Source organism: Lepidochelys olivacea (assembly GCF_965140295.1).
Source record: "Lepidochelys olivacea isolate rLepOli2 genome assembly, chromosome: 1".
In the NCBI taxonomy this organism is placed as follows: domain Eukaryota; kingdom Metazoa; phylum Chordata; order Testudines; family Cheloniidae; genus Lepidochelys; species Lepidochelys olivacea.
The window spans coordinates 40,212,723-40,226,457 of record NC_140411.1 but is presented as its reverse complement, the minus strand read 5'-3'; the positions used below and the strand labels follow the sequence as shown (position 1 = coordinate 40,226,457).

Below are 13,735 nucleotides of genomic sequence, written 5' to 3'. Positions count from 1 at the left end.
TCAGGAATAGATGTCAGGAGTTCTGACTTCCCTATCCCTCTTCTCTCACTATTTTTCAAAGTGTCTCTGACCTGTACTGGCAGTAGTGGAAGTCTGTGGATGAGCGTTCACTGACTGGGTGGTTAATTTCCTTCTTTCAAGTGGAACAAAAATAGAAATAATGTTAAGTGAAAGATTACAGCTCTTCAGATATAAGCCTTTTAAAAATGGTTTTGTCGTGTGTGTGTGTCCGTGTGTGTGTCCGTGTCCTGAAACTTGGATCCGGCCAAGGTGCTCTCAGCAAAGGTTCAATTATGGAATGTTAAGTATGGCTGAATGCCACCTTCATGTTCCCTTGGGTTTGCAAAGGGTCCCGACACGATTTAGAGCAACTTTAGGGCCGCTGTAATTTACACCAGCTGTTGGGACTTCCAAGGGACTATTCTGATGGCCAGGGATTTCTTGAGCACAATACGCAACCATACCTCCCAGCATGTCTCAAACACCCCTGTTACACCAAATCAGAAGCTCTACACCACGTGAGGATTTCCCCTTCTGCCTAATTAGGGTAGCTTTGGGATCTTTTTGAGCCCCTACACCACAAAGAGGTGGTAGCACAAGTCGAAATCTGGCGCACTTTCTCTCCCAACCCACAGTGCAACATAAGGGAGCTGATGCAGCATGACAGTTACAAGTCCAACAATACTTTTTCTTAATGCACTTTATTTTTACCCACTATTACGCTTGCACATGTCTGCAGAGCAATCATCGGGCCATGAAGATACTGACACTGCAAAGGAGTGTTTTGGTTGGTATGAGGGGAGGAGTTGATAACGAACTGCTTCACTGTTAACCTCACATTAGTATTCCATTGTACGTACCGTACCTGAGGTTTTGCCCTGGTTTAATGTATCAATTTGAGCAAGAAAAAATGAAAATCTATCTGGACAATTTAGACTCTTGGTTGCTATTCTACTCTTCTAAGTAAAACAGCACAAATTTTCTCTGCGTCTTGGTGGCCTAACAGCTGTTTTATTATGGGCATATCACACACCAGCAATCATCTGAGACCAGCTTAAAAAGAGAAAACACAAGCCCCATCCGATAATTGTTTCTGTTAGATAGGTTGCTTTTCCTTACATAACATGACACACAGGAACAAGCATCTGAAAAGTAGGGGGAGGATTTTTCGATGACAATTAAAGGAAACACATTTCCCATCTTGTGTGAGTAATGAGGCTATTACTGTGCCTGATCTTGCTGCATTTTGTGCAGTGTACTTTTTTCTGCAGCTAATTCCTGCAAAGTGGAAACTGCAGCTAATTGCTGCAAAGTGTCAATCTTTTTTCTTTCTGAGCTGTGCCCCACCCCCCAACATGCTATAAAAACTCCATGGCCAGTCTGTGCTACAACAACTGGTTTTCTGCATATAAAAGCCAGGGCCTCCATTAGGGGGTACCAAGCAGGGCAATTGCCTGGGGCCCCATGCCACTGGGGGCCTCTCAAAGCTACATTGCTCAAGCTTCAGCTTTAGCCCCAGGTGGTGGGCCTCAGGGCCCTGGACTTCAGCACAATGTGCAGGGCCTTCGGCTTTCTGCCCTGGTCCCCAGCGAGTCTAATACTGGCCCTGCTTGAGGCCCCCCTGAAACCTGCTCATGGCCCCTTAGGAGGCCCCGGACCCCTGGTTGAGAACCACTGGTCTAAACTATTAAGCTAGTCAGGAAAGGGGGTTTGGGGGTTGGAAGGTTCCTTCAAATTTTGAGTTCCTAGTGTTTCAGTAACACCAGGACTGCCACAACTGTGCAAGCAAATGGCCTTGTATTGCCTACAGGAGCAGCGTTTGTGATTGGGAAGGGCAGTCCCTCAAAACTGAGTTCACCAACCCTTCCCTCTCCCCCCATGTCTACTTCCTATATATTTTACAAAGAAAAAGTAAATAGTTTTTGTGCTGTTCACCTTGTATGTATTTGCTCCTGGCTTCTGGCCATGAGGCACCAGGGATGTCTCCAGAGTCTATTTATTTTCCTTCTTCCACCTGCTAACTAGCTTGGCAGCAGTTCTGATGTGGCCCAGAAAGCTGTACTACAGTCAGTCACAATGAAAGTGGCTATGGCTTTCTGGGGTGGACCCAGATTATTATCGGTGGGCGCAGGAGGAAAATACAAACTGGCTCAAGAGCATTGGGGACACAGGTAGAATATCCAGATGAAATGAGACTGGAGGTAGTGGTAAATCTATTTGGAAGAAAGGTGGACTCTGTCTTAGATCTAAATAAAGGACCATTGGGTATTTGCCAGATTTCTGCAGCCAGGATGCTCTCTGATTAAGAATACTGTAGCACAGAGGTTCCCAAATTTTCGCCTGTGTGACCCCATTTTGAGACTTACTGTTTCCTGTGACCCCAGACAGCAATGAAGTAACATAGTGACCAAGGAATCCAAGGAGTTTACACATTAAGTACATTATTTAATGCTCTCTAATGTGACACATGAGCTTGCGTGTTGCGACACAGCTTCTCAAAGTCTGGCGGCATGGCAGAAGTTGCACATCTAATCTCCGATGTGACATCAATGGTAGATCAATACTGAGACTTGATGGACACGAGTGTCCTGAATCCAACTTCACACAATTGTGTGCTTGCAAAGGGCACCATCAGTTTCAAGGCACATGTTGAGAGTGCAGGATAGTCATTCTTGACAGTGAACAGATCTCTGGGGCAGAAAAACGGGCATACGTTTTTTGCACCCAATCATATTTTGTCACCTCCAAGTCAGGGTAAACTGTCTCCCCTCTGGTCTGGCTACTGTATAGAGAGAATTGCCAGTCTGTGAACTGGGAGTCTGAAAGAGGCCCCCAGAAATGAAGGACTCCAAGCAGTCATTCATGCTGCTTGGAGCTAGTTCTTAACACCTCATATTGGATGGGATAATAATGCAAATACATCAGAAGTTTGGATGTTCTTATTTGGGAATTACAGGCATAGTCACCCTCTGGAGAGTCCCCTTGCTCATAGTCTCAAGACATAGACTCTCATATTACTGTAAGAAACCTAATACATCCCTCTCCTAATGGCTGGTCGTTTTGATTTTAAAGGGCTCTGAAAAAGACTATCAGCTGTGGGTGAATTCGGGAAAAGAAGATGCTCCTTACCCACTTATTGGTGAGTCTTTGGGACGGATTTGTTTTACTTCATTAACTGTCATATTAAAAGTAAATAAGAAATGTGGTTTCCTATTTTTAATACTTTCCTGTCCTGTGGATTTGCCTATCTTAAGGGTGACCCCAGACACTGTTGAGTTCTTTGATCCTTTTTTGCAGGAGAGCTCTCTTGTGTTGTACACTCTTAGCAACTGGAAAGTACCATTTCTTTCTCCCTAAGATTTGTTATAAACCTTGATCTAGCCCCTCGAATCACACACCTTCTCTTTCTCATAGAACCAACCTGGTTTGTCTTGTTTTCTCCTATATTGCCATAGCATATATACAGTATTCTCAGTCTCGAACAGAAACAGAGAACAACAACGTGCAGGTTTTTCCCATTCTCCTCTCACAAACCTAACTGCAGCTAAATCATAGCATTCCTTCTCAGAGCAGCCTTAACTACAAATGCTTTACTGGCATCAGACAATATTCTTATTTATAAAATGTCTTAACGTGTGCACCTTATAGACAACGTAAACTGTTTTGTCTTTGAAAAGTACCAGACTGTCATTCATCATATTGTATGTAGTTTAGTTCAGACATAAATGCTGATGTGGCTTTATCTATAGTATCATAGAATGTAGAAAAGGAAAAGACCTTTCAGTTCATTGAATCTCTCCTTCTGCATGTGCAGAATATAATCCTTTCAACAGGGCCAGTTCTAGGATTTTTGCCGTCCCAAGCAAAAAAAATTTTTGGCCACCCCCTTTTTTTTTGTCCCCCTCTGCCCCCAGCTCCGCCCCTTCCCAACCCCTTCCCCAAATCCCTGGCCCTGCCTCCTCCCCTGGGCGTGCCGCATTTCCCCCCCCCACTTGCTTCCTGCTCGCGTCCTCCCCACCCCCGCAACTCCCCACCCTAGCTCACCTCTGCTCCGTCTACTCCCCTGAACACACCGCCGCTTTGCTTCTCCCCCCTTTGCTTCTCCCCCCTCCCTCTCAGGCAAGGGAGAGGCAGTGCGTTCAGGGGAGCAAGCGGAGGGGAGGTGAGCACAGGAAGTAACGGGGGGATAGAGAAACCGCTCCCCGCCCCAGCTTGCCTCCTCTCCACCTCCGCCGCCTCCCCCGAGCGTGCTGCCACTCGGCTTCTCCCTCCCTCCCTCACAGGCTTGCCACGCGAAACCGTTCACGCGCGGCAAGCCTGGGGGGCGGGGGAGAAGCGGAGGCAAGCTGGGGCGGCGGGGGCATATTTCTAGGGGCAGCATGGCCGGTGCCGGGATGCCGCCCCAAGAAATGTGCCGCCCCAAGCACCTGCTTGTTTAGCTGGTGCCTAGAGCCGGCCCTGCCTTTCAATAGAAGACATATTGGATGTTAAACTGATAACAGATTTAAAAATTTTATTAAGATGATGATTAAAAAAAGTGAACAGTACAGAGTTTAAGCATAGAGGTCTCTGGTTATCAGGGAATAATGTACAGTTTATCAAGGGCTGCAAAGTTTGGTTTAAGATCGGATGGCGTAAGGAATACATAATCTGCAATATTCCCGATTGGGGGTAAAAGGTTAACTGGTCAAAGTACAGACATTGAGATATGAGGGTATGTTGCTCATGTAATGGCTATGTTAAACTGATACTACTCTTGATATTAACCCAAAGGTTTGCTTGGAGAAGTTAAGGGCCCAATTTTTATCTCATTCTGCCTGCTGATATATATCTAACTGCAAGAGGCAGAACAAAGCTGAAACAATCATCCTTAATCAAGATTGCATCCACAAACAGATTTCAGGTTACGCCTAGTCTACATACAGTTAACACCAATTTAATTAATTCACTTTAACATCACACCTTCAGTTCAACTTCTGTGTGTGTAGACAAGCCCTGAGGTAGTTCTTCTAGTGAAGTGTTTGTATGATTACACCGAAATGAATAGACACTGAATAGTCCCTGAAGACTCCAATTGGCCATGGACAACTAGTTTCAGTTAATTGCGTGATTAACATTTCCTTTCTATTTCAACATCCTACAGGAACTGAAACTGTGTCCCCTTTGCCTGCACTAATGGTTGTCCCAGTTACCAAGGCCAGGGAGGGGAGGTCACTTTCATATTGAATCTAACACTTTTTGTGTGTTCAGCAAATAATGGTTACCAAAGCAGATAATGGCTAGCAGGACTTTCATTTCTTGCCAGCTCCATGTGGAAAACCAGTACCTAGATTTTCAGCCAAGAAAATAAAGCAGTAAAAAGAATAAACACTGGATTCCAAAATTGTTGGTTGTAATTTTCTGCTGGGCGTTTGAACAATTTGACTAACAAAATTGGCCCGAATTTTCTTGTACCCACTGTAACATTGGCTACAGTGGAGTCAAAGATGACTTATGCCAGCAGAAATGAGAGGAGAATCAGAGAAGCTTTATCCCGAGGTTACCAACAGAGACAGTTGCAAGCCAGTGTACAAAAATCTGTTTTTCTCTAAAGTAGATTGAATTTTGCTGGTCCCCAGTCAGGCCGAAATAGATGATTCTGATTTCTCTTTGAGCAGGACACGAATATCCCTTTGGAATTAAAATGAGCCACATTCGAGATGCTGTGCCCCAGACACAGGAATCGAAAGACTGTGCCTACCCTCTCAGCCTTCATGGGTCCTTCTTAATGGAACAGCTGCCCCGAGAGCTGCAGTGCCAGTTTATACTGAAGCCAAGTCGTCTGGCTTTGTGCGAGCAACTGAATGGTGAGTTGCTCCCCTTACAGAGGCATCCTTCATTGAGAGAGTCTTCAGGTTCTCTCTCTGTTATAGAAAGCAGTCATGTGATGGGGGCACGAGATGTGGGGAAGAAGGTCCAGATGTATGTTTCAGCTATATGAGAGATTTTACACTAGAACTCTCTTCTTTGAGTTCACTGTATTTTTTACACTTTTTTTTTTTTTTGAGCCAGGTTAAGTTTTTATGAAAATGCCTATCAAATGGTGGTTCCAAAACCAACAAAGCAATGGCCAAATCTCCTCCAGGCAGCCTGCTCACTTATTTTAAGTTTATTTGCTGATCAGAAAAATCATGTCTCCACAGGCTTTGCTTTTCTGTAATGGGGCTGGACAGTTTTGTGGTTAAGGCTCTGGAGTGGGACTCAGGAAATTTGGATTCAATTCTTGGCTATGCCCCACAGTTTCTGCGTCACCTCAGACAAGCCACTTAGTCCTTGGTGCAGCAAGGTGCTAACTTTAAGCACCTATTTCAATGGGATGATTCACACTTTTTTTTTAATTCGCTTATGATTAATTTAAAATATTATGAGAAGTTTCTGTATAGTATGTTATGCTTGTTTTTATATATATATATATATATATATATATATATATATATATATATATATATATATAAATATATATACAGAAACTTCTCATAATACAAAAACGTTTCATATTAACCATTTGCTGCCTAACTTTAGCTATACTTGAAACATTTAATTATATCTATAATATGAATGATTAAAATATAAAGCAACTATTTGTATTCCATGATTTACAAACAAAATTGGTTTATAAAAATCCAACTAGTCAAAGAAAAATTATGAAGTTCAGATAAAGAAGAGAAGCCAAGTTCTGAGGAGGGGGATAGAGATGGGAGGGAAGGAAGCGGGCCGAGTGGAGGGGGAAGCGAGGGGCAACCATGCATTTCTAGCATGTGATTGTCTACACTGGGGCTGGCCTGACTTGTCTCAAAAAGGGTCCAATGCCTCATTAAAATCTCCTGCTATGACGATTGATTCTAGTGGGATAACAATTAGTTGGGGGAGGGATAAAAAAAAAATCTTGGATCACCTATATTGGTCCATATATATTAATCAGAGTGTATATAGAGCAGTGGTTTTCAAACTTTTTTTCTGGTGACCCAGTTGAAGAAAATTGTTAATGCCCATGACCCAGTGGAACTGGGGATGAGGGGTTTGGGGTATGGGAGGGGCTTAGGGCTGGCACAGAGGGTTGGGGTGTGGGAGGGGGTCAGGGCTCTGGGCTGAGGTGCAGGTTCTGGGGTGGGGCCTGGGTGAGGGGTTTGGAGTGCAGGAGGGGGGGTCAAGACTCTGGGCTGGGGTGCAGGCTCTGGGGTGGGGCTGGGGATGAGGGGTTTGGGGTGCAGGAAGGGGCTCTGGGTTTTGGGGAGGAGGGGCTCAGGGCTGGGGCAGGGGATTGGGGCACAGGCTTACCTCGGGCGGTTCCTGGTAAGTGGCGGAGCGGGGGTGCTAAGGCAGGCTTCCTACCTGTACTGGCATGTCGGATCGCGCTGCGCCCTGGAAGCAGCTAGCAGCAGGTCCAGCTCCTAGGCAGAGGTGCACAAACAGCTCCGCGTGGCTCTCACCTGCAGGCACCGACCCCCACCCCTCCAGCTCCGATAGACTGGTTCCTGGCCAATGGGAATGCGGAGCTGGTGCTCCGGGCAGGGGCAGCACTCCGATTGGCCAGGAACCAGTCTATGGGGCACAACGCAGTGTCAGAACAGGTATGAGCTAGCGTGCCTTAGCCAGGCAACACCACTGACGAGACTTTTAAAGACCCAGTCGGCTGTGCAGACCAGAGCCGCCGTGACTGAGTGCCTTACATTATGCGACCCAGTACTGGGTCACAACCCGCAGTTTGAAAACCACTGATAGTCAGAAATCTTAGCCTTCTCCAGCAAAAATCTACCACCTTCATCTTTATTTACATTTAGAATTTGTAAATTTAGTCTTTTGTGAAACAATATTACTACACCTTTGGCTGCAGAGGAGAAATTGTTAAACATCCTTCCCCACCCTCCCCCCCATCTAACCCCTCCACAATTTCTCTGCCTCCAAGTCATTAAGGTAGGTTTCCTATAGGAAGATAATATCTGCTTTCAGAGTTTTTAGGTGGGTGACCGTTCTTTTTCTTTTTATCAAATGATTAACTCCTTTTATAGTCCAGGAAACACTATTTATAATATTAGCCATAAGAAGTGTTTAGGTCAAATATCTCTTTATCAGGCACCTGAATAGTGTCATTGCTTGGGTCATTGTTACTTCCAGATCTTAGGAATGGTAAATCTGGGTTTCCCTTCACTGCCATGGGGGCATGAGGGGAAGGGGAAAGGGGAGAAGGTAAGGCAGACCTGGAAAGTTAAAAGATAAGAAAAACTGAATAAAAAGAAATGAAGTGGTCAGAACTGACCAAGGATCACTTAAAAATACATAACTCTTATCCAAATGGAACTAGTACCTCAGTCCAGGAGGTTTACAAGGGGGTGACCTTGTCACTCGCTCCCCCTACCTCTCCAAAACACCCATGTGGGGGATAGCTGATTTCCCTCTAACTTTATAAAGAAGAAATAGTCTCATATTAAGGGAGGGAATGCTTTCTGCACTATTCACGACAACAAAAGGGGAAGAAGGCTAGTGTCTAAAGAACAAGTCTATAGTAGATACATAAGAAAGGTATACAAATAGTTTAACCTTATTCTAACATAACGGGATCATTTGCAGATAAGTGTTCATTGGCAGAACAGTTCTGTCTAAACTTTACCCCCTAGTTTTTTTGTCCACACTTGAGTATTGTGTGAACTCCATTGCCCAATAGCTACATCAGCAATGTAAATCAGCTTAACATTTATTTCAACTCATTTAATGAAAATAACTAAAAAAACCCCACCTGAATATTATTAGAAAAGACAACTGACGGTTGCATACTAACACAGTCTCAGTAATTTGGTGAATCATAACCAGCAATAATAATTATTCTTGGGTAGGTTTTTAGGAGATCAGATTTATTCACCATGGAGAATTGAAAAGATTCATCATTAAACTGGTTTCAGAGTAGCAGCCGTGTTAGTCTGTATCCGCAAAAAGAAAAGGAGTACTTGTGGCACCTTAGAGACTCAAATTTATTTGAGCATAAGCTTTTGTGAGCTACAGCTCACTTCATCTGAAATCTTGATTCCATTGTTTAGATCTGGTATCTCTTTTATAAATGTACATTTAGGGCAAATGGATTGAATATTTCCAGATTTACTATAAACCCTGAATTTCTGAATTAGATGGGGATGAAACCAAGTAAAATCATCAGGCAGGAAGATTTTTTTTAAAAGTGGGTGGGGGAGGTGGTAAGGGGTTGGAAAACGGACCAGGAGGGAGAGTGCCTCAGATAGAAAACAGCATCACACTGCTCTGTTGAGCCTTGCCGATCCATAGGTGTAAGGGGCCCCCGGTCCGGTGCAACGATTTAATCATAGAATCATAGAATATCAGGGTTGGAAGGGACCCCAGAAGGTCATCTAGTCCAACCCCCTGCTCGAAGCAGGACCAATTCCCAGTTAAATCATCCCAGCCAGGGCTTTGTCAAGCCTGACCTTAAAAACCTCTAAGGAAGGAGATTCTACCACCTCCCTAGGTAACGCATTCCAGTGTTTCACCACCCTCCTAGTGAAAAAGTTTTTCCTAATATCCAATCTAAACCTCCCCCACTGCAACTTGAGACCATTACTCCTCGTTCTGTCATCTGCTACCATTGAGAACAGTCTAGAGCCATCCTCTTTGGAACCCCTTTTCAGGTAGTTGAAAGCAGCTATCAAATCCCCCCTCATTCTTCTCTTCTGCAGGCTAAACAATCCCAGCTCCCTCAGCCTCTCCTCATAAGTCATGTGTTCCAGACCCCTAATCATTTTTGTTGCCCTTCGCTGGACTCTCTCCAGTTTATCCACATCCTTCTTGTAGTGTGGGGCCCAAAACTGGACACAGTACTCCAGATGAGGCCTCACCAATGTCGAATAGAGGGGAACGATCACGTCCCTCGATCTGCTCGCTATGCCCCTACTTATACATCCCAAAATGCCATTGGCCTTCTTGGCAACAAGGGCACACTGCTGACTCATATCCAGCTTCTCGTCCACTGTCACCCCTAGGTCCTTTTCCGCAGAACTGCTGCCTAGCCATTCGGTCCCTAGTCTGTAGCGGTGCATGGGATTCTTCCGTCCTAAGTGCAGGACTCTGCACTTATCCTTATTGAACCTCATCAGATTTCTTTTGGCCCAATCCTCCAATTTGTCTAGGTCCTTCTGTATCCTATCCCTCCCCTCCAGCGTATCTACCACTCCTCCCAGTTTAGTATCATCCGCAAATTTGCTGAGAGTGCAATCCACACCATCCTCCAGATCATTTATGAAGATATTGAACAAAACCGGCCCCAGGACCGACCCTTGGGGCACTCCACTTGATACCGGCTGCCAACTAGACATGGAGCCATTGATCACTACCCGTTGAGCCCGACAATCTAGCCAGCTTTCTACCCACCTTATAGTGCATTCATCCAGCCCATACTTCCTTAACTTGCTGACAAGAATACTGTGGGAGACCGTGTCAAAAGCTTTGCTAAAGTCAAGAAACAATACATCCACTGCTTTCCCTTCATCCACAGAACCAGTAATCTCATCATAAAAGGCGATTAGATTAGTCAGGCATGACCTTCCCTTGGTGAATCCATGCTGGCTGTTCCTGATCACTTTCCTCTCATGCAAGTGCTTCAGGATTGATTCTTTGAGGACCTGCTCCATGATTTTTCCAGGGACTGAGGTGAGGCTGACTGGCCTGTAGTTCCCAGGATCCTCCTTCTTCCCTTTTTTAAAGATTGGCACTACATTAGCCTTTTTCCAGTCATCCGGGACTTCCCCGGTTCGCCACGAGTTTTCAAAGATAATGGCCAATGGCTCTGCAATCACAGCCGCCAATTCCTTCAGCACTCTCGGATGCAACTCGTCCGGCCCCATGGACTTGTGCACGTCCAGCTTTTCTAAATAGTCCCTAACCACCTCTATCTCCACAGAGGGCTGGCCATCTCTTCCCCATTTTGTGATGCCCAGCGCAGCAGTCTGGGAGCTGACCTTGTTAGTGAAAACAGAGGCAAAAAAAGCATTGACTACATTAGCTTTTTCCACATCCTCTGTCAATAGGTTGCCTCCCTCATCCAGTAAGGGGCCCACACTTTCCTTGGCTTTCTTCTTGTTGCCAACATACCTGAAGAAACCCTTCTTGTTACTCTTGACGTCTCTGGCTAGCTGCAGCTCCAGATGCGATTTGGCCCTCCTGATATCATTCCTACATGCCCGAGCAATATTTTTATACTCTTCCCTGGTCATATGTCCAACCTTCCACTTCTTGTAAGCTTCTTTTTTATGTTTAAGATCCGCTAGGATTTCACCATTAAGCCAAGCTGGTCGCCTGCCATATTTACTATTCTGTCGACTCATCGGGATGGTTTGTCCCTGTACCCTCAACAGGGATTCCTTGAAATACAGCCAGCTCTCCTGGACTCCCGTTCCCTGAGGGAGTCGCTTTCCTGAAGTCCAGGGTCCGTATCCTGCTGCTTACCTTTCTTCCCTGCGTCAGGATCCTGAACTCAACCAACTCATGGTCACTGCCTCCCAGATTCCCATCCACTTTTGCTTCCCCCACTAATTCTACCCGGTTTGTGAGCAGCAGGTCAAGAAAAGCGCCCCCCCTAGTTGGCTCCTCTAGCACTTGCGCCAGGAAATTGTCCCATACGCTTTCCAAAAACTTCCTGGATTGTCTATGCACCGCTGTATTGCTCTCCCAGCAGATATCAGGAAAATTAAAGTCACCCATGAGAATCAGGGCATGCGATCTAGTAGCTTCCGTGAGCTGCCGGAAGAAAGCCTCATCCACCTCATCCCCCTGGTCCGGTGGTATATAGCAGACTCCCACCACTACATCAGTCTTGTTGCACACACTTCTAAACTTAATCCAGAGACACTCAGGTTTTTCTGCAGTTTCGTACCGGAGCTCTGAGCAGTCATACTGCTCCCTTACATACAGTGCTACTCCCCCACCTTTTCTGCCCTGCCTGTCCTTCCTGAACAGTTTATAACCATCCATGACAGTACTCCAGTCATGTGAGTTATCCCACCAAGTCTCTGTTATTCCGATCACGTCATAGTTCCTTGACATCACCAGGACCTCCAGTTCTCCCTGCTTGTTTCCAAGGCTTTGTGCATTTGTATATAAGCAGTTGAGATAACCTGTTGATCGCCCCTCATTCCCAGTATGAGGCAGGAGCCCTCCCCTCACAGACATTCCTGCCTGTGCTTCCTCCCGGTATCCCGCTTTCCCACTTACCTCAGGGCTTTGGTCTCCTTCCCCCGGTGAACCTAGTTTAAAGCCCTCCTCACTAGGTTAGCCAGCCTGCTGGCAAAGATGCTCTTCCCTCTCTTCGTAAGATGGAGCCCGTCTCTGCCCAGCACTCCTCCTTCATGGAACACCATCCCATGGTCAAAGAATCCAAAGCCTTCTCTCCGACACCACCTGCGTAGCCATTCGTTGACTTCCACGATTCGACGGTCCCTACCTAGGCCTTTTCCTTCCACAGGGAGGATGGACGAGAACACCACTTGCGCCTCCAACTCCTTTATCCTTCTTCCTGGAGCCACATAGTCCGCAGTGATCCGCTCAAGGTCATTCTTGGCAGTATCATTGGTGCCCACGTGGAGAAGCAGGAAGGGGTAGCGATCCGAGGGCTTGATGAGTCTCGGCAGTCTCTCCGTCACATCGCGAATCTTAGCCCCTGGCAAGCAACAGACTTCTCGGTTTTCCCGGTCAGGGCGGCAGATAGATGACTCAGTCCCCCGGAGGAGAGAGTCCCCGACCACGACCACCCGCCTTTTCCTCTTGGGAGTGGTGGTCGTGGAACCCCCAACCTCAGGACATAGCATCTCATGCCTTCCAACCAGCGGAGTCTCCTTCTGCTTTCTCGCCCCAGACATATCATCTGGTCCACTCTCCGCAACGATACCTGTGGATTTGCTTGGAGTCAGGACCTCACGGTAGATGGTGCTCCCTGTGCACTGGAATCATGAGTATCTTGCCTTCCTCTTTAACTTTGAAAGTAGCAGGGAAGGAAATGAAGTAGTCCAAACCCAATCCTTTGGCTAGGGCTCTTGATCTATTGAATTTAGCCCTTTTTTCCAGCATGTTCTTGGTGTAATCCAGGGAAATCATCAGCCTGTGTCCTTTCCATGTTAGATTTTTCAGTTCATGGGCTTTTTTAAGAATGCGTTCCTTAATATTGTATTTTTAAAATCTTACAATTATGGCCCGGGGCTTTGCATTTGGAGGGGGTTTGGCACAAGAGAGCGGTGAGCACTCTAAATTTCTAAGTTTGATTGGGGCCGGAGACAAAAGTGCTGGCAGTATGGTGGATAAAAATTCAACAGGCCTCCCTTTTTCCAGTCCCTCTGGGAGACCCATGAATCTCAGATTCTTCCCTCAAGATCCTTAACCTTCTCCTGTGGTGCTTTAATAGTTCTTTCCTGTTGCTCTGCAGTTATATGCATACTACTCACTGTGTCTTCTTGTGAGGAGATTCCATTCTCAGCGTCGTCTAGTCTTGATGCCAAGCCTCGCAATTTAGTGTGGAGCGTACTAGTAATATGTTTGATCACCATTGTATCATCATATCTTTTTCTGAAGATCATCTGTTGACTTGAGATTTGTTGTAGCCAGTCCATATTTGCATCTGGTTTCAGAGAGGCAGCCTCTCCCTGGTCAGCCATCCTGCCTGCAAGGGGGCTGCCAAACAGCTTCTGCTTTTTGGTATTTTGTAGAA

At 45.9% G+C, this 13,735-nt stretch overlaps 1 protein-coding gene across 2 annotated transcripts in view; it reads left to right on the top strand.

The window, feature by feature from the left end:
• ARHGAP20 (Rho GTPase activating protein 20) overlaps window positions 1–13,735 on the top strand; it is a 95,747-nt gene that overhangs the window by 61,360 nt on the left and 20,652 nt on the right. For both annotated transcript variants that reach the window (XM_084613397.1, XM_084613396.1), the window contains exons 8-9: window positions 3,073–3,139; window positions 5,658–5,846. In XM_084613397.1, coding sequence (XP_084469523.1) covers window positions 3,073–3,139; window positions 5,658–5,846 — 256 coding nt within the window. The remainder of the gene's footprint in view (window positions 1–3,072; window positions 3,140–5,657; window positions 5,847–13,735) is intronic.